We start from the raw sequence: 12271 nt of genomic DNA, 5'->3' as shown, positions 1-12271 counted from the left end.
GCTTTTTATGTAGCCTGTTTTAAAACTAGGTAAATATCTGGATGAGTTGATGTATCCCCTGGAAGACCTCTGCATATGGCCAGGAGTACATGTACCCCTGGTTGAGAACCAGTGGTCTACATAATAGTTCACCAAAGGGGGCATGTGAGATCTGTATCAATAGCCAGTAGCCCAATGGTCACCATAATCAGTGCAAGACCTCTGTACGGATACGATGTAAGGAGCTGTCTCTAGACTGACAATGATGCCCTTAAGGTCTTGGAGTTAAGGCAGGTCATGGGAGGTGATGTACCTCAGATGGGATACTCCCTGACAGGGTTACCTCCCTGTCTGGCCATCTGTGTATTGTGTGCCTTACGTAGGATGTCTCTTTGCGCACTGAGCCAGGTGCAAAATTAGATTGCAAAATCCACAAAAAAGGGAGATCTACAGGAAGAAACTTACAGCGGGGGCTGTGTGTGTGTCCATCTGTGGTGTTTAAGCATAAAGACAAAGGATCGGTCTGATCTCTCTCGGTGTGCAGAGACGTACTGGATCCTTCCCCTTGGAGACAAACTGACAGTACGCATGTCTCATGACAGAAGGGTCCGAGCCTGCCTGGCTGTGAAGTGCTGCAAGGATTTCGGGTGAGCTGTACTTGGTTAGACAGGAGAATACCTTGTTAGTTCAGTCTAGGCTCTAGAACGCATGTTATGACTTTGTTATATGTAACCATTTGTTTCCAACACTTCCACTTAACTCTTGGCTCTGTTGAACTGAGGCGTGATTTCGCTGTGAGCCTATGGCAGCGCTGTGTGTTAAGTGGAGCAGTGATCTGAGCTGGACCTGGTAAGCTGGGGCCGAGGATGTTACTGTTCCTTTGGAAATAGTGAATCTGTGAATCCTGCCAGTGACCAGGGGACCAGGGACTGGACGCTCCAGACAGATGCTCAGAGGGCTTGAGGGCAGAGTGGGCCTATTGCTACCCTGCAGTGACGGCAGGCCCAGCAGAGAGTGCGTGTGGCCAGTGGAGTTGGGGAGCTGACCCCTGGCAGGCACAGACAAGGCTCCCTCAGGCAAAGGGCAGGTGGTGGCGAGGTGCCTCCCAGCCCTGGGTACCCTGGGAAGCATTGCAGGGAATTAACTTACTGCAGGTTTGGGGCAGTTAAAAATTACACCCCAAGGCCCCAGCCCAGTGAGGAGGACCAAGGAGAGGAACTGTGACTGCGCGGGGCCCCTGAGTCCCCGCACCGCCCAGAGTTCTAAAGCCCCAGTCCCGCCCCGTGAGTAGGGCTTTACCAAATTCATGACCATGAAAAATGCATCAGACTGTGAAATCTGGTCTCCCCTGTGAAATCTGGCTGCGGGGGGAGGAGGGGATATGTCCCAGTACTGCCCCCCTTACGTCTACGCTGCCTTCATAGCTGGGCGGCCAGAGAGCAGCAGCTGCTGGTCTGGTGCCCAGCTCTGAAGGCAGCAGCTGCTGCCAGCAACAGTGCAGACATGAAGGTGGGAGGTGGGGGAAGGGCCGACCTTATGGGTGGGTGATGTGGGCAACTGCCCCGAGCGCGGTGGTCAGGAGGGAACCCCGCCACCCGCCAGCTCCAGGCCCTTTTAACCTCTGAGTGCTGGACCCTGGAACAGGGGAGGGGCAGGGCTGGGAGCGTCCCGGGCAGGGGCTCCTACCGTGTGCCATGTTCTAGCTGCAAGTTCGGGCTGGGCTGGGCTGGGGAGGAACAGGACCTCGTCCCCTGCGTGGGCTGCTCCCAGGGCCAGATCAGAGCCACCGCCAGGAACCTCCCCCAGCAGCAGAAAGCTCCGTGGCTGCCGGCCGGGAGCCCAGCTCTGAAGGTAGCACCACTACCAGGAGCAGTGCCGAAGTCAGGGTTGCAATACCGTGACACCCCTCCCCTCCCCCCATAGCCTTGAGACCCCCCCCCCCCGACCCTCTTCTGCGATGGGATCCACACAGTTACAACAGGGTGACATTTCAGATTGAAATAGCTAAAACTGTGAAATTTAAAGGACTTTTAAAAATCTCATGACCATGAAATTTACCAAACTGGATGGGTGAATTTGGTAGGGCCCTACCCAGGAGACTAAATGGGGGGTACTTCACATTACAGCTACACAAATGTGGATCCTCAGTTGCACTGTTTATATCACGGCAGCTTCTTTCTGGCAGATCCATTTGAGCTCCGCGGCACACGTCTCAGACAGAACCTGGCTGCCTTTTATCCACCCGCAGCTGTTCCCATCAGCAGAGCCTGAGAAGCTGCAGAGTGAGAGAGAGTCCGTGTCACTGTGGGTCCCTGTAACAAGGAAAGGCCCAGGGGTGAGTCTTTCCTCCCCCTCCCCCGAATGGGAAGCTGGGCTCTGGTGTTGTCCTTCATCTCTAACTTCCCTGCAGAGTGTCAGTCGAGAAGACGTCCCAGGCTGTGAGGTGAGCTAGGGCAGTGGCTCTCAACCTTTCCAGACCACTGCACCCCTTTCAGGAGTCTGATTTGTCTTGCGTACCCCAAGTTTCACCTGACTTAAAAACGACTTGCTTCGAAAATCAGACCTAAAAATACAAATGTTGCCACAGCCGCTATTGCTGAAAAATTGCTGACTCTCATTTGTACCATACAATTATAAAATAAATCCACTGGAAATAAGTATTGTACTTACATGTCAGGGTGTAGCGTGTAGAAGAGTGTAAACAAGTCAGTGTCTGTCTGAAATTTTAGTTTGCACTGACTTCGCTAGTGCTTTTTATGTAGCCCGTTGTAAAACTAGGCCAGTATCTAGATGAGTTGACCTACTCCTCGGAAGACCTCTGTGTACCCCAGGGATACATGTACCCCTGCTTGAGAACCACAGAGTTGGGGGTCTGGAGCAAGGACCATACGAGGCTGAATCTCATGGGGTCGGTGACCTGGTACTTGTTCAATGGAAGTGCCACCTTGATCTCCTGCATCTCAGCTTTCCTTTAAAAACGAAGCCTGATGGGTGAGAGGAAACCTGCACCTTGCGACTTGGGTAACGGGACAGCTGCAGGGAGCTGAGGACTTGTCCTGATGAACGGTTAAGGCTGGATTCACAAAGGGACTTAAGAGGCTAATGGCCACTTCAGGCACCTCCGTCCCAGAACCAAACCCCAGCTCAGCAGCCACCAAACCCTGGAAGCGCCTGAACTTGCTCGGTGCCTCAATTTTCTGAGTAAAAATTCACGAGGTGTCTGTGTGCGCCCCGAGCACCTGTGCTGCTCCCTCCCTCTAGGCTGCTGGCTGCCCAAGCCCCAGTATGATCCACGAGCCAACCTCCGCCTGACCTGCCGTGGGGCCCCAAGCCAGTGGGCATGTTCACAGGACCCGTACCAGCTTGGGCCCCACAGGCGAGCACCCACAAACTGGCAGAGAGGAGCAAGCGCTTCCCGGTAACATTTAGCCCAGGGGTTCTGGCACTGACCTGGAAAGTAGGAGACCCCAACTCAAGTCCCCCTTGTAGCTGGGTAGGAGAAGGGATTTGAACAGGCGTCTCCTACCTCTTAGGAGCAGGCTCATGTCAGTGAGCTACGGGCCAGTCTGAGGTGGTGGGGGGGGGGGTCCCTTATTCTCTCCTGTTAACCCTGTTCCAGACTCGGGATAAAGAGTGATTGGAGCAGACAGACTAACTGTCACCTCGGGGCATGATGCAGAGAGATGATTTCTAGCCCCCACCAGTGACTGCTGCTCGGAGAAGCTGGCCCTGGCCCCCGCAAGGGGAGAGGCAGTTCCTGATTTAGGCCTCAGTGGAGCACAGGATCTGCTCCAAGAGGTGAAGGGAGCTGAACTGCCCAGCAATAGTGCCCACAGTGTAATGACATTTAGTATCCCTGGAGGGGACATAATACCAGACCAGCCCACAGCAGTAACATTTCACTTCTAAAAGGGGAACCACAAAACCATGTGGATGCTTGTTGGATGGAAATTGCACAGAGCTGTCACCAGGGTCAAATGTCTCCTAGCAGCACGGACACCCCTTAAAAACAGCATGAGAGGCTCAGACGAGGGGCTTGTCTCCACTCACAGCGCTGCAGTGAAGACACTACCTACGCTGAGCAGAGAGCTTCTCCCATCAGCAGAGCCAATCCCCCTCCACAAGGGCGGTAGCTATGGGGACAGGAGAAGCGCTCCCCTCAACGTAGTGCTGTCTACACTGGGGGTGAGGTCAGGATACCTGCATCGCTTAGGGGGTGGATTTTTCACACCCTTGAGCAACATCGTTATAGCGTCATAAGTCTGTAATGTAGACGGGGTCTAAGGGCAGGTCTATGCTACCCGCCGGAAATGCAGGTAGCGATCTATCTATTGGGGGTCAATTTATCACTTCTAGTCTAGACGCGATAAATCGAACCCCGAGCGCTCTCCCGTCGACTCCGGTACTCCAGCGCTGCGAGAGGTGCAGGCGGAGTGGAGGGGGGAGCGCCGTGAAGATGCCAAGGTAAGTCGACCTGGATACGTCCACTTCAGCTATGCTAGTCTCGTATCTGAAGTTGCATATCTTAGGTCAATCCCCCCCCACACACACACCCAGTGTAGACCAGGGCTAAGTGTGTACCCCAAATAAAAAAAGACAGGAGGAGGACCAGAAAAATGCTATCCTGGCTAAACAGCAGAGTAAAGGAGGCCATTAAGGCAAAAAGCATCCTTGAAAAACTGGAAGTCTAAACCTAATGAGGAAACTAGGATGGAGCAAAACTCCAGCAAGTAAAATGTAAAGTATAAGGAGGCAGGCCAAGGAAGAGTTTGAGAAGCAGCTTCCTAAAGATGCAAAACCTAAAAAAATTAAGTACGTTAGAAGTAGGAAAATATAAGGTCCCTCACCAAAGGCTTTTAAGCAAAGGAAGGTGTCATGGGATAAGGGGGAAGGTCCTCTCATGGATCAGTAACTGGTTAAAAGATAGGAAACAACAGGAATAAATGCTCAGTTTTCACAATGGAAAGAGGGAAATAGCTGGGTCCCCTAAGGATAAGTACAGTTCTATCCATATACACGTGCTTCTACCACTATCGCTCATGCCAGCTCCCCTGGTCCCCCTAAGCTACACTACTCTACACACAGAGACATTGGTAGAGCTGCCGCGACACTAGGGCCTTTGCTGGCACACCTCTGTTAGGAAAAATACCCTTAACCGACGTAGTCACGCTGGTAAGACTTTTCAGTGTAGACCAGGCCTCAAACAGACGTTGGACATTCAGCGTTAGCAAGTTATACAATGGGAGCTTTCCCCAAACATCTCAAAGAGTAAACGTCAGGCAGCACTCACCGCACTGGATCTAATGGGGAACCGTCCACCCAGGGCCATTTCCCCCCCGGGGGTGTCACTTTAAGGCCAATCCAGATGTAGTTTGCATCTTGTACAACATCTTGTATGAAATCCTGTGATGTGCAAAGCAGAGGGGGTGGGGATGAGTATCCTGTAACATGCGAGAATTCCCTTAGTGATCCCATGAAATGCCTGCTCTCTCCTTCACTAGCTCTGCCCATAATGCCAGCAGGAGACCCCACCAGCCCCTGAGTTAGTTCACCCTCTCCCCTGGGCGGGCAGGGTCCCAGGGCAGGTAAACGTGACTCTCTCTATGCAGACATGGTAACATCAGCACCAGTCCTTGGTGGCACAGGGTGAGCTGGCCCTTTAAGGGAGTCCTGGGTTGAGCTTCACCTGTGACTAGGTGCCCCTGGACTCAGAGGCAAAGGTGATGGAAGCAGGTGACCAGGAGCCAGGCCTGGTGGGGCTACAAGGGCAGCCAGTCTGGGCAGGGAGAGATTTGATGGGGTAGGAGGTTTGTGAGAGTAGCTCTCTGCAGAAGGGCTCTGCTGAGCTCTCAGACAGAGGGCCTGGGCGTGAAACGCCTGCAGGAGCCAGCTGGTCAGTCTGGGGTGGGAAAGCTGTGGGGTTCTTGTTCTGAACTGTATGTTAATAAGCCAGACCCCCAGAAGGGGAGAAAACACCCCAGTGTGGAGTTTGATTTGCGGGGGGGTCATAGAGTCAGGCTATACTGGGATTGTAACTAGTGACACACGTCTTTCCCCAGCTGGAGTTGGATGAGCCTGTATTTTCTGTTACCATCTCCTCCCGGTTCTGGATCACGAGCATGCGAGAGCTCTTCCCTGAGCAGTCGTCACGGCTCCCAGTCCAGTCTTTACGCTCCTTAGACAGCCAGTAGCACTTGTCCCCGTGCAGCAGCCAGTCCCTGGGGCAGAGTTTGCACCCGGATCCCTCTGGAGGGAGAGATGGGAACCGAGGTGTCATTAATTCTGAACCTTCAAACTACAGCTGGATGAAAACTCTTGTTCAAAGTTGTTTTTTAATGGAAAATGCCATTTTGACCCAAATGAAAGTTTTTATTTTGATTGCCATTTTTCATGTTTTGATGGGGGGAGTGGACTTAAAATGGAAATACTGGTTTTGAGGGTGGGAGGGAGGATTTCATTCAGTTTTGGAGGGGAAAGAAACATTTATTCTTAACATTTCCCTCCATTTGAAAAGTGGGGGAGGACTTTCACTTTTCTATTTCCTTCAAAGGACGTCAAACTGTCATTTCTTTTCACGTTTTTCATGAACTAGGCTTACGCTGTAACAGCTCTAGTTCTAGACATTGCTGAAGTGTCCCCTACAGTTGTGTAAAAAGCAGGGCTGTCAATTAATCGCCGTTAACTCACGTGATTAACTCAAAAAATTAACTGTGATTAAAAAAATTAATCGTGATTAATCACACTGTTAAACAATAGAATACCAATTGAAATCGATTAAATATTTTTGGATGTTTTTCTACATTTGCAAATATATTGATTTCTATTACAATACAGAATACAAAGGGCACAGTGCTCACTTTACATTATTGTTTTTGATTACAAATATTTGCACTGTAAAAATGATAAAAGAAATAGTATTTTTCAATTCACCTCATACAAGTCCTGTAGTGCAATCTCTTTATCATGAAAGTGTAACTTACAGATGTAGATTTTTTTCTTACAGAACTGCACTCAAAAAGGAAACAATGTAAAACTTTAGAGCCTTCAAGTCCACTCAGTCCTACTTCTTGTTCAGCCAATCGCTAAGACAAACAAGTTTTGTTTACATTGACAGGAGATACTGCTGCCCCCTTCTTATTTACAATGTCACCTGAAAGTGAGAACAGGCATTCGCCTGGCACTTTTGTTGCTGGCATTGCAAGGTATTTATGTGCCAGATATGCTAAACATTCATCTGCCCCTTCATGCTTCGGCCACCATTCCAGAGGACATGCTTCCATGCTGATAATGCTCGTTAAAAAAAATAAATGCATTAATTAAATTTGTGACTGAACTCCTTGGGGGAGAATTGTATGTCTCCTGTTCTGTTTTACCCACATTCTGCCCTATATTTCATGCTATAGCAGTCTCGGATGATGACCCAACATATGTTCATTTAAAGAACACTTGCACAGCAGATTTGACAAAATGCAAAGAAGGTACCAGTGTGAGATTTCTAAGGATAGATTCAGCACTCAACCCAAGGTTTAAGAATCTGAAGTAACTTCCAAAATCAGATCAGGACGGGCATGGAGCATGCTGTCAGATGTCTTCAAAGAGCAACACTCTGATATGGAAACTACAGAACCCAAACCACCAAAAAAGAAAATCAAGCTTCTGCTGGTGGCATCTGACTCAGATGATGAAAATGAACATGCTTTGGATCGTTATCGAGCAGAACCCGTCATCAGCATGGACGCATGGCCTCCGGAATGGTGTTCGAAGCATGGAGGGACATATGAATCTTTAGCGCATCTGGCACATAAATATCTTGTGATGCCGGCTACAACAGTGCCATGCAAACGTCTGTTCCCACTTTCAGGTCATATTGTAAATAAGAAGTGGGCAACATTATCTCCTGCAAATTGTAACCAAACTTGTTTGTCTGAGCGATTGGCTGAAGTAGGACTGAGTGGACTTGTGGGCTTCAAAGTTTTACATTGTTTTATTTTTGAATGCAGCTATTTTTTGTACATAATGCTACATTTGTAAGTTCAACTTTCATGATAAAGAGATTGCACTCCAGTACTTGTATTAGGTGAACTGAAATATTCTCTTTCTTTTGTTTTTTACAGTGCAAATATTTGTAACCAAAAATATAAAGTGAGCACCGTACACTTTGTATTCTGTTATAATTGAAATCAATATATATATAAAATGTAGAAAACATCCAAAAATATTTAAATAAATGATAGTCTCTTATGGTTTAACAGTGCGATTAAGCACGATTATTTTTTTTAATCGCTTGCCAGCCCTAGTAAAAAGCCTTCAGGCTCAATGTACGAGTGAGGGCTTTTCTCAGGGTCAGCACTCAAGCAGCCGGGCACGCTGTAGGTCAGGAAAGCAAGGTGCTGGGAGGCCGGAGAGGAGAGAATTCACTCCAAGTCTTTACACGGAGTTGCTCTCTTACGAACGATCTGCTCTAACTCAGTCACAAGTTCTGGGCTCGATGTAGGAATCACTGGCTGGGAGGAATCTCTGGCTTGGTGCATTCAAATGTAATTCCTTGGGGTTTGCCCGTGTGAGCTTATAAAAGCTGAACAGGGACAGACCCAGGCTGTTTCCCAATGGGAAACCTCAAGGGAAACTCAGTGTTGAAACAAATAAGACGGATGACACCCCCGACTAGGGCAGAACTGAACCCAGAGACTCAACCTGGCCGCTGGGGGCGCTGTTACCTCTGCTGGTGTCAGCTGGGAGTTAAAAGCAAGGTCCCATTATGGTCGTTACAAATCCTATGGCTCTTCTTTAATGGGGGAGACCTGAGTCGGTTCAAATGACAGTTCGGGGGACTCCAATTTGCCTCCCTCAAATGCCCTGTGAAATTCCAATAGGCGAGTGGATTCTGCTTCAACCATTCCCCTAAGACATCGTCTGCCGGTGTTGTGTGCTGCTGAACAGTTGTGGAGTTTCACCCCAGAGGTGGCTGCATGTCAGTAGTGGGGGGAAGGATTCCCATAAGTATGGCGTGGTTGGTAAAGCCCTTTGGGATCCAACCTCTCGAGCAGTTGTATTCTTTATTACACTGTTGTTATGATTGTCTGTGCTCCAGCAATGGGAATTCCTCTTCCCACTAGAGGTCACTGCTGCTCCTCTGCACAAGCGGCTGAGAATTACTTATTGTGCTTCGCCTGCACGCTCCCTGGGGAAAGGATTGTCTTTTTGTGATGTGTTTTTGATGGCATCTGGCACAATGGGGCCTCCGTCCCTGAGGCAGGACTGCAGTGGAAAGAAATAGGGTAGAGCTGAGAGGTTCCTGTCCTGGATCGGGTTAGGGGTTGGTCTGGGGATGCTGCGCACAGATAGTAAGACGATCTCTGCCACAAAGAGCTCCCAGCCTGAACATCTGATGTGAAACGGGTGGAGAGAAAGAGGAGGACGGCAACAAGGCAAGAGAGAGACCAGCCGGGTAATTCCTGTTCCTGGACTAACTGCCATGGGTGGAAGATACAACTCGGAGCTCCACAGAGCTCGTCTTCAGGGCTGGGGGAGGCCATCAGAGGAAACCCGAAGAAGAGCTCTGTGGAGCTCCAGAGTTTGCACCTTTCACCACCAGAAGTTGGTCCAAGAAAAGCTGTCAGCTCCCCGCCTTGTCTCTCTCACATTCCGGGACCAGCCCGGCCACCACACCGCTGCCCCCGAGAAGGGAGAGGAACCCGGCCAGCGGGGTACAGACAAAGGCAGCCACAGCCTGGGTCTTGCGCCCACCACCTGGGGGGGATGAAGTGAAAAAAGACAGGGGCGCTGGGGGTGACAGCGCATCACAACGACACCCAGAGCATTCAAGCAGATTGAAAGGTGTCTCTCCCCCCGCCCGCCCCCCATCAACTTAAACATCACCCTGGCGGCGGAGCATTGTTCTCCTGCTGGAGTTACGAGCAGAATTGACTGGAAATTTTCGGTCCACTTTTCTTGGTTGGGGCGGGCGGGCTTGCTGAGGGTGACCCCGGACGCGATTTGACCGGCACAGTCCCCGTTTTAAGCCCTGTCCCAGGGTGTCCTGATTGTTTGCAGCACCGAGCATTTGTCCTGTTTGCTCTTGGCAAGTGCCGCTGTTTCCAGGTGGCTTTGGCCAGCCCCGTGTGTGGGGTGGGGGCTCAGGCCAGCCCCGCACGGGGGAGGCGGCTCTGGCCAGTCCCGTGCAGTGTCCCGTTTCCCCCTTGGGACATACGATCCCCCTAAATTGGAAGAGTTTAGAAGATGTATGAATAAAGAGGATTATGTCTTTAAAAATACCTGGGGATGGGGGGCAGGAGGGAAAGAGAGAGACACGTGACTGACAGGAGGGGTCCGGTGGCAGGAACAGATTTATTTGTTACTCTTTAAGGGGCTTCCGGTTGCTCCTTGGTTTTGTGTGACTCCTTCGCAGGTTCCCGACCAAGTAACTAGTCTAGTGACCGTGAGGGCACGTGGTGAACCCTCCCCTGGGGGAAGCGGGGCCGCTGCCCAGCGAAATATTGTGTGTTTGTCAGCGGGCTACACAATTAGAACAATGAGACTGTAGCAAAGTGGGGTGTGAATGTACCGCGCACACGGCCCCGCTGTGGTCTGTCTCTGTGCCCTGCTGATGGCCATGAACAGAGCACTTTGATCCGCTCTTCTTGGAAACAGAATGGCTCGGTGAACGGGCCGAGCTGGGGTCCAGGCGGGGCTACGGGCAGAGCTGGGGTCCAGGAGGGGCTGCGGGGTTGGGAGAGGCGTGAACGGGCCGAGCTGGGGTCCAGGAGGGGCTGCGGGGTTGGGAGAGGCGTGAACGGGCCGAGCTGGGGTCCAGGAGGGGCTGCGGGGTTGGGAGAGGCGTGAACGGGCCGAGCTGGGGTCCAGGAGGGGCTGCGGGGTTGGGAGAGGCGTGAACCAGCCGAGCTGGGGTCCAGGAGGGGCTGCGGGGTTGGGAGAGGCGTGAACGGGCCGAGCTGGGGTTCAGGAGGGGATGCGGGGTTGGGAGAGGCGTGAACGGACAGAGCTGGGGTTCAGGAGGGGCTGCGGGGTTGGGAGAGGTGTGAACGGGCCAAGCTGGGGTTCAGGAGGGGATGCGGGGTTGGGAGAGGTGTGAACGGGCAGAGCTGGGGTCCAGGAGGGGCTGCGGGGTTGGGAGAGGCGTGAACGGGCCGAGCTGGGGTCCAGGAGGGGCTGCGGGGTTGGGAGAGGCGTGAACTGGCAGAGCTGGGGTCCAGGAGGGGCTGCGGGGTTGGGAGAGGTGTGAATGGGCCGAGCTGGGGGTGAGGGCGGGGCCTGCGGGGTTGGGAGAGGCGTGAACGGGCCGAGCTGGGGTCCAGGAGGGGCTGCGGGGTTGGGAGAGGTGTGAACTGGCAGAGCTGGGGGTGAGGGCGGGGCCTGCGGGGTTTCGGGGGGTAAATGGAGAGGGATGGGGAGGGAAAGGACTTCTTTAAGGGATGGGGCTTTTGAAAAGGGGCAGGTCTGGATTTTAACCAGCAGGAATTACAGCATTTCCTCCCTACCTGCTTCCCTGACATCTGTTTCTGGGGGCACTGGGAGGTGAGGAGAGTTTGCTAAAACGACACAGGGGATGCAGTTTAATCTGACCGGCAGGGAAAGGACCCGGCTTGGCTGACCTGCCCCCTCTGAATGCAGCGCAAATCACCAGAGTATTTGTGTCTCTCTGCCCGGCTGGCTTGAAAAGCGTCTGATGCCATGAAGACGAAGACTCAGAAAGACAATACAGAAGAGAAGTAACCCAACCACTGGACACTGGGGGCACTGGGAGCCAGGTGGGGCGGGGGTGGGAACTCGGCTGGGGTGTTTGCGATTCTTCTTCTTTCCTGGGGCGGGGGCCGGCAGCGGTGACCGCGCGTTGGGAGCGGGTGTTTGGCATTTAAGGGCCCGCTCGGGGAGACTGTGGGATCCAACTGCAAGGGTGAGGCTGCGATGGAAGCGTGGATGGCTGCACCCCCCTTCACCCGGGACTCACACCGGGGCGGCGGAGGTGACCTGGTTGCAGCGCTCGCTGGGGGAGGGTGAGACAGGCCGTCCCGCTCCTCTGGGTCTCGGTGGGGCTCGCTGTGCAGTGACCCCGCCCGGTGTGAAAGGCCTGGCCGCGGTCTCCCGCCTTGGAGCCCTGCGGGGCGCTCGGGAAGGCCCGCGGGCCCAGGGGGGACAAGCGGGGGAGCCCGGCGGGAGGGGCCGTGGCAGTCAATGCTCCTTTTGGCCCGAGACCCCTCGGACGTTTTCCTCGGCGCTTCCTTAATGCGGCGCCCCCTTCCCCCGCGGCATCGCCCGTGTCCTTTTCCTGCCC

The 12271-nt window shown here is 52.6% G+C and overlaps 2 protein-coding genes across 3 annotated transcripts in view; one reads left to right on the top strand and one right to left on the bottom strand.

The window, feature by feature from the left end:
• LOC119567769 overlaps window positions 1–12271 on the top strand; it is an 81594-nt gene that overhangs the window by 45110 nt on the left and 24213 nt on the right. The window lies entirely within an intron of this gene.
• On the bottom strand, window positions 1937–11672 carry LOC119567776 (killer cell lectin-like receptor subfamily F member 1). Its single transcript, XM_037915086.2, has 7 exons — window positions 11621–11672; window positions 11478–11528; window positions 9622–9729; window positions 8697–8711; window positions 6071–6225; window positions 5270–5382; window positions 1937–2254 (listed from the first exon to the last, which is right to left on the bottom strand). The coding sequence occupies exons 1-7, from the start codon at window positions 11670–11672 to the stop codon at window positions 2137–2139; spliced, it is 612 nt and encodes a 203-aa protein (XP_037771014.2). The 3' UTR covers window positions 1937–2136.

The sequence above is a fragment of the Chelonia mydas genome, chromosome 14 (assembly GCF_015237465.2).
Source record: "Chelonia mydas isolate rCheMyd1 chromosome 14, rCheMyd1.pri.v2, whole genome shotgun sequence".
NCBI lineage: Eukaryota > Metazoa > Chordata > Testudines > Cheloniidae > Chelonia > Chelonia mydas.
This window is presented reverse-complemented; position numbering and strand designations above follow the sequence as displayed.

What these genes read in the sequence shown, in the direction of transcription:
- LOC119567776 (XM_037915086.2), bottom strand. Translation starts at nt 11,672, where the DNA reads ATGGCATCAGACGCTTTTCAAGCCAGCCGGGCAGAGAGACACAAATAC. An exon ending in AACAGATGTCAGGGAAGCAG is followed by an intron (nt 9,730 to 11,477) that starts GTAGGGAGGAAA and finishes CATCCCCCCCAG; the next exon opens with GTGGTGGGCGCAAGACCCAG. An exon ending in TCCAGAACCGGGAGGAGATG is followed by an intron (nt 5,383 to 6,070) that starts GTAACAGAAAAT and finishes TGCACATCACAG; the next exon opens with GATTTCATACAAGATGTTGT.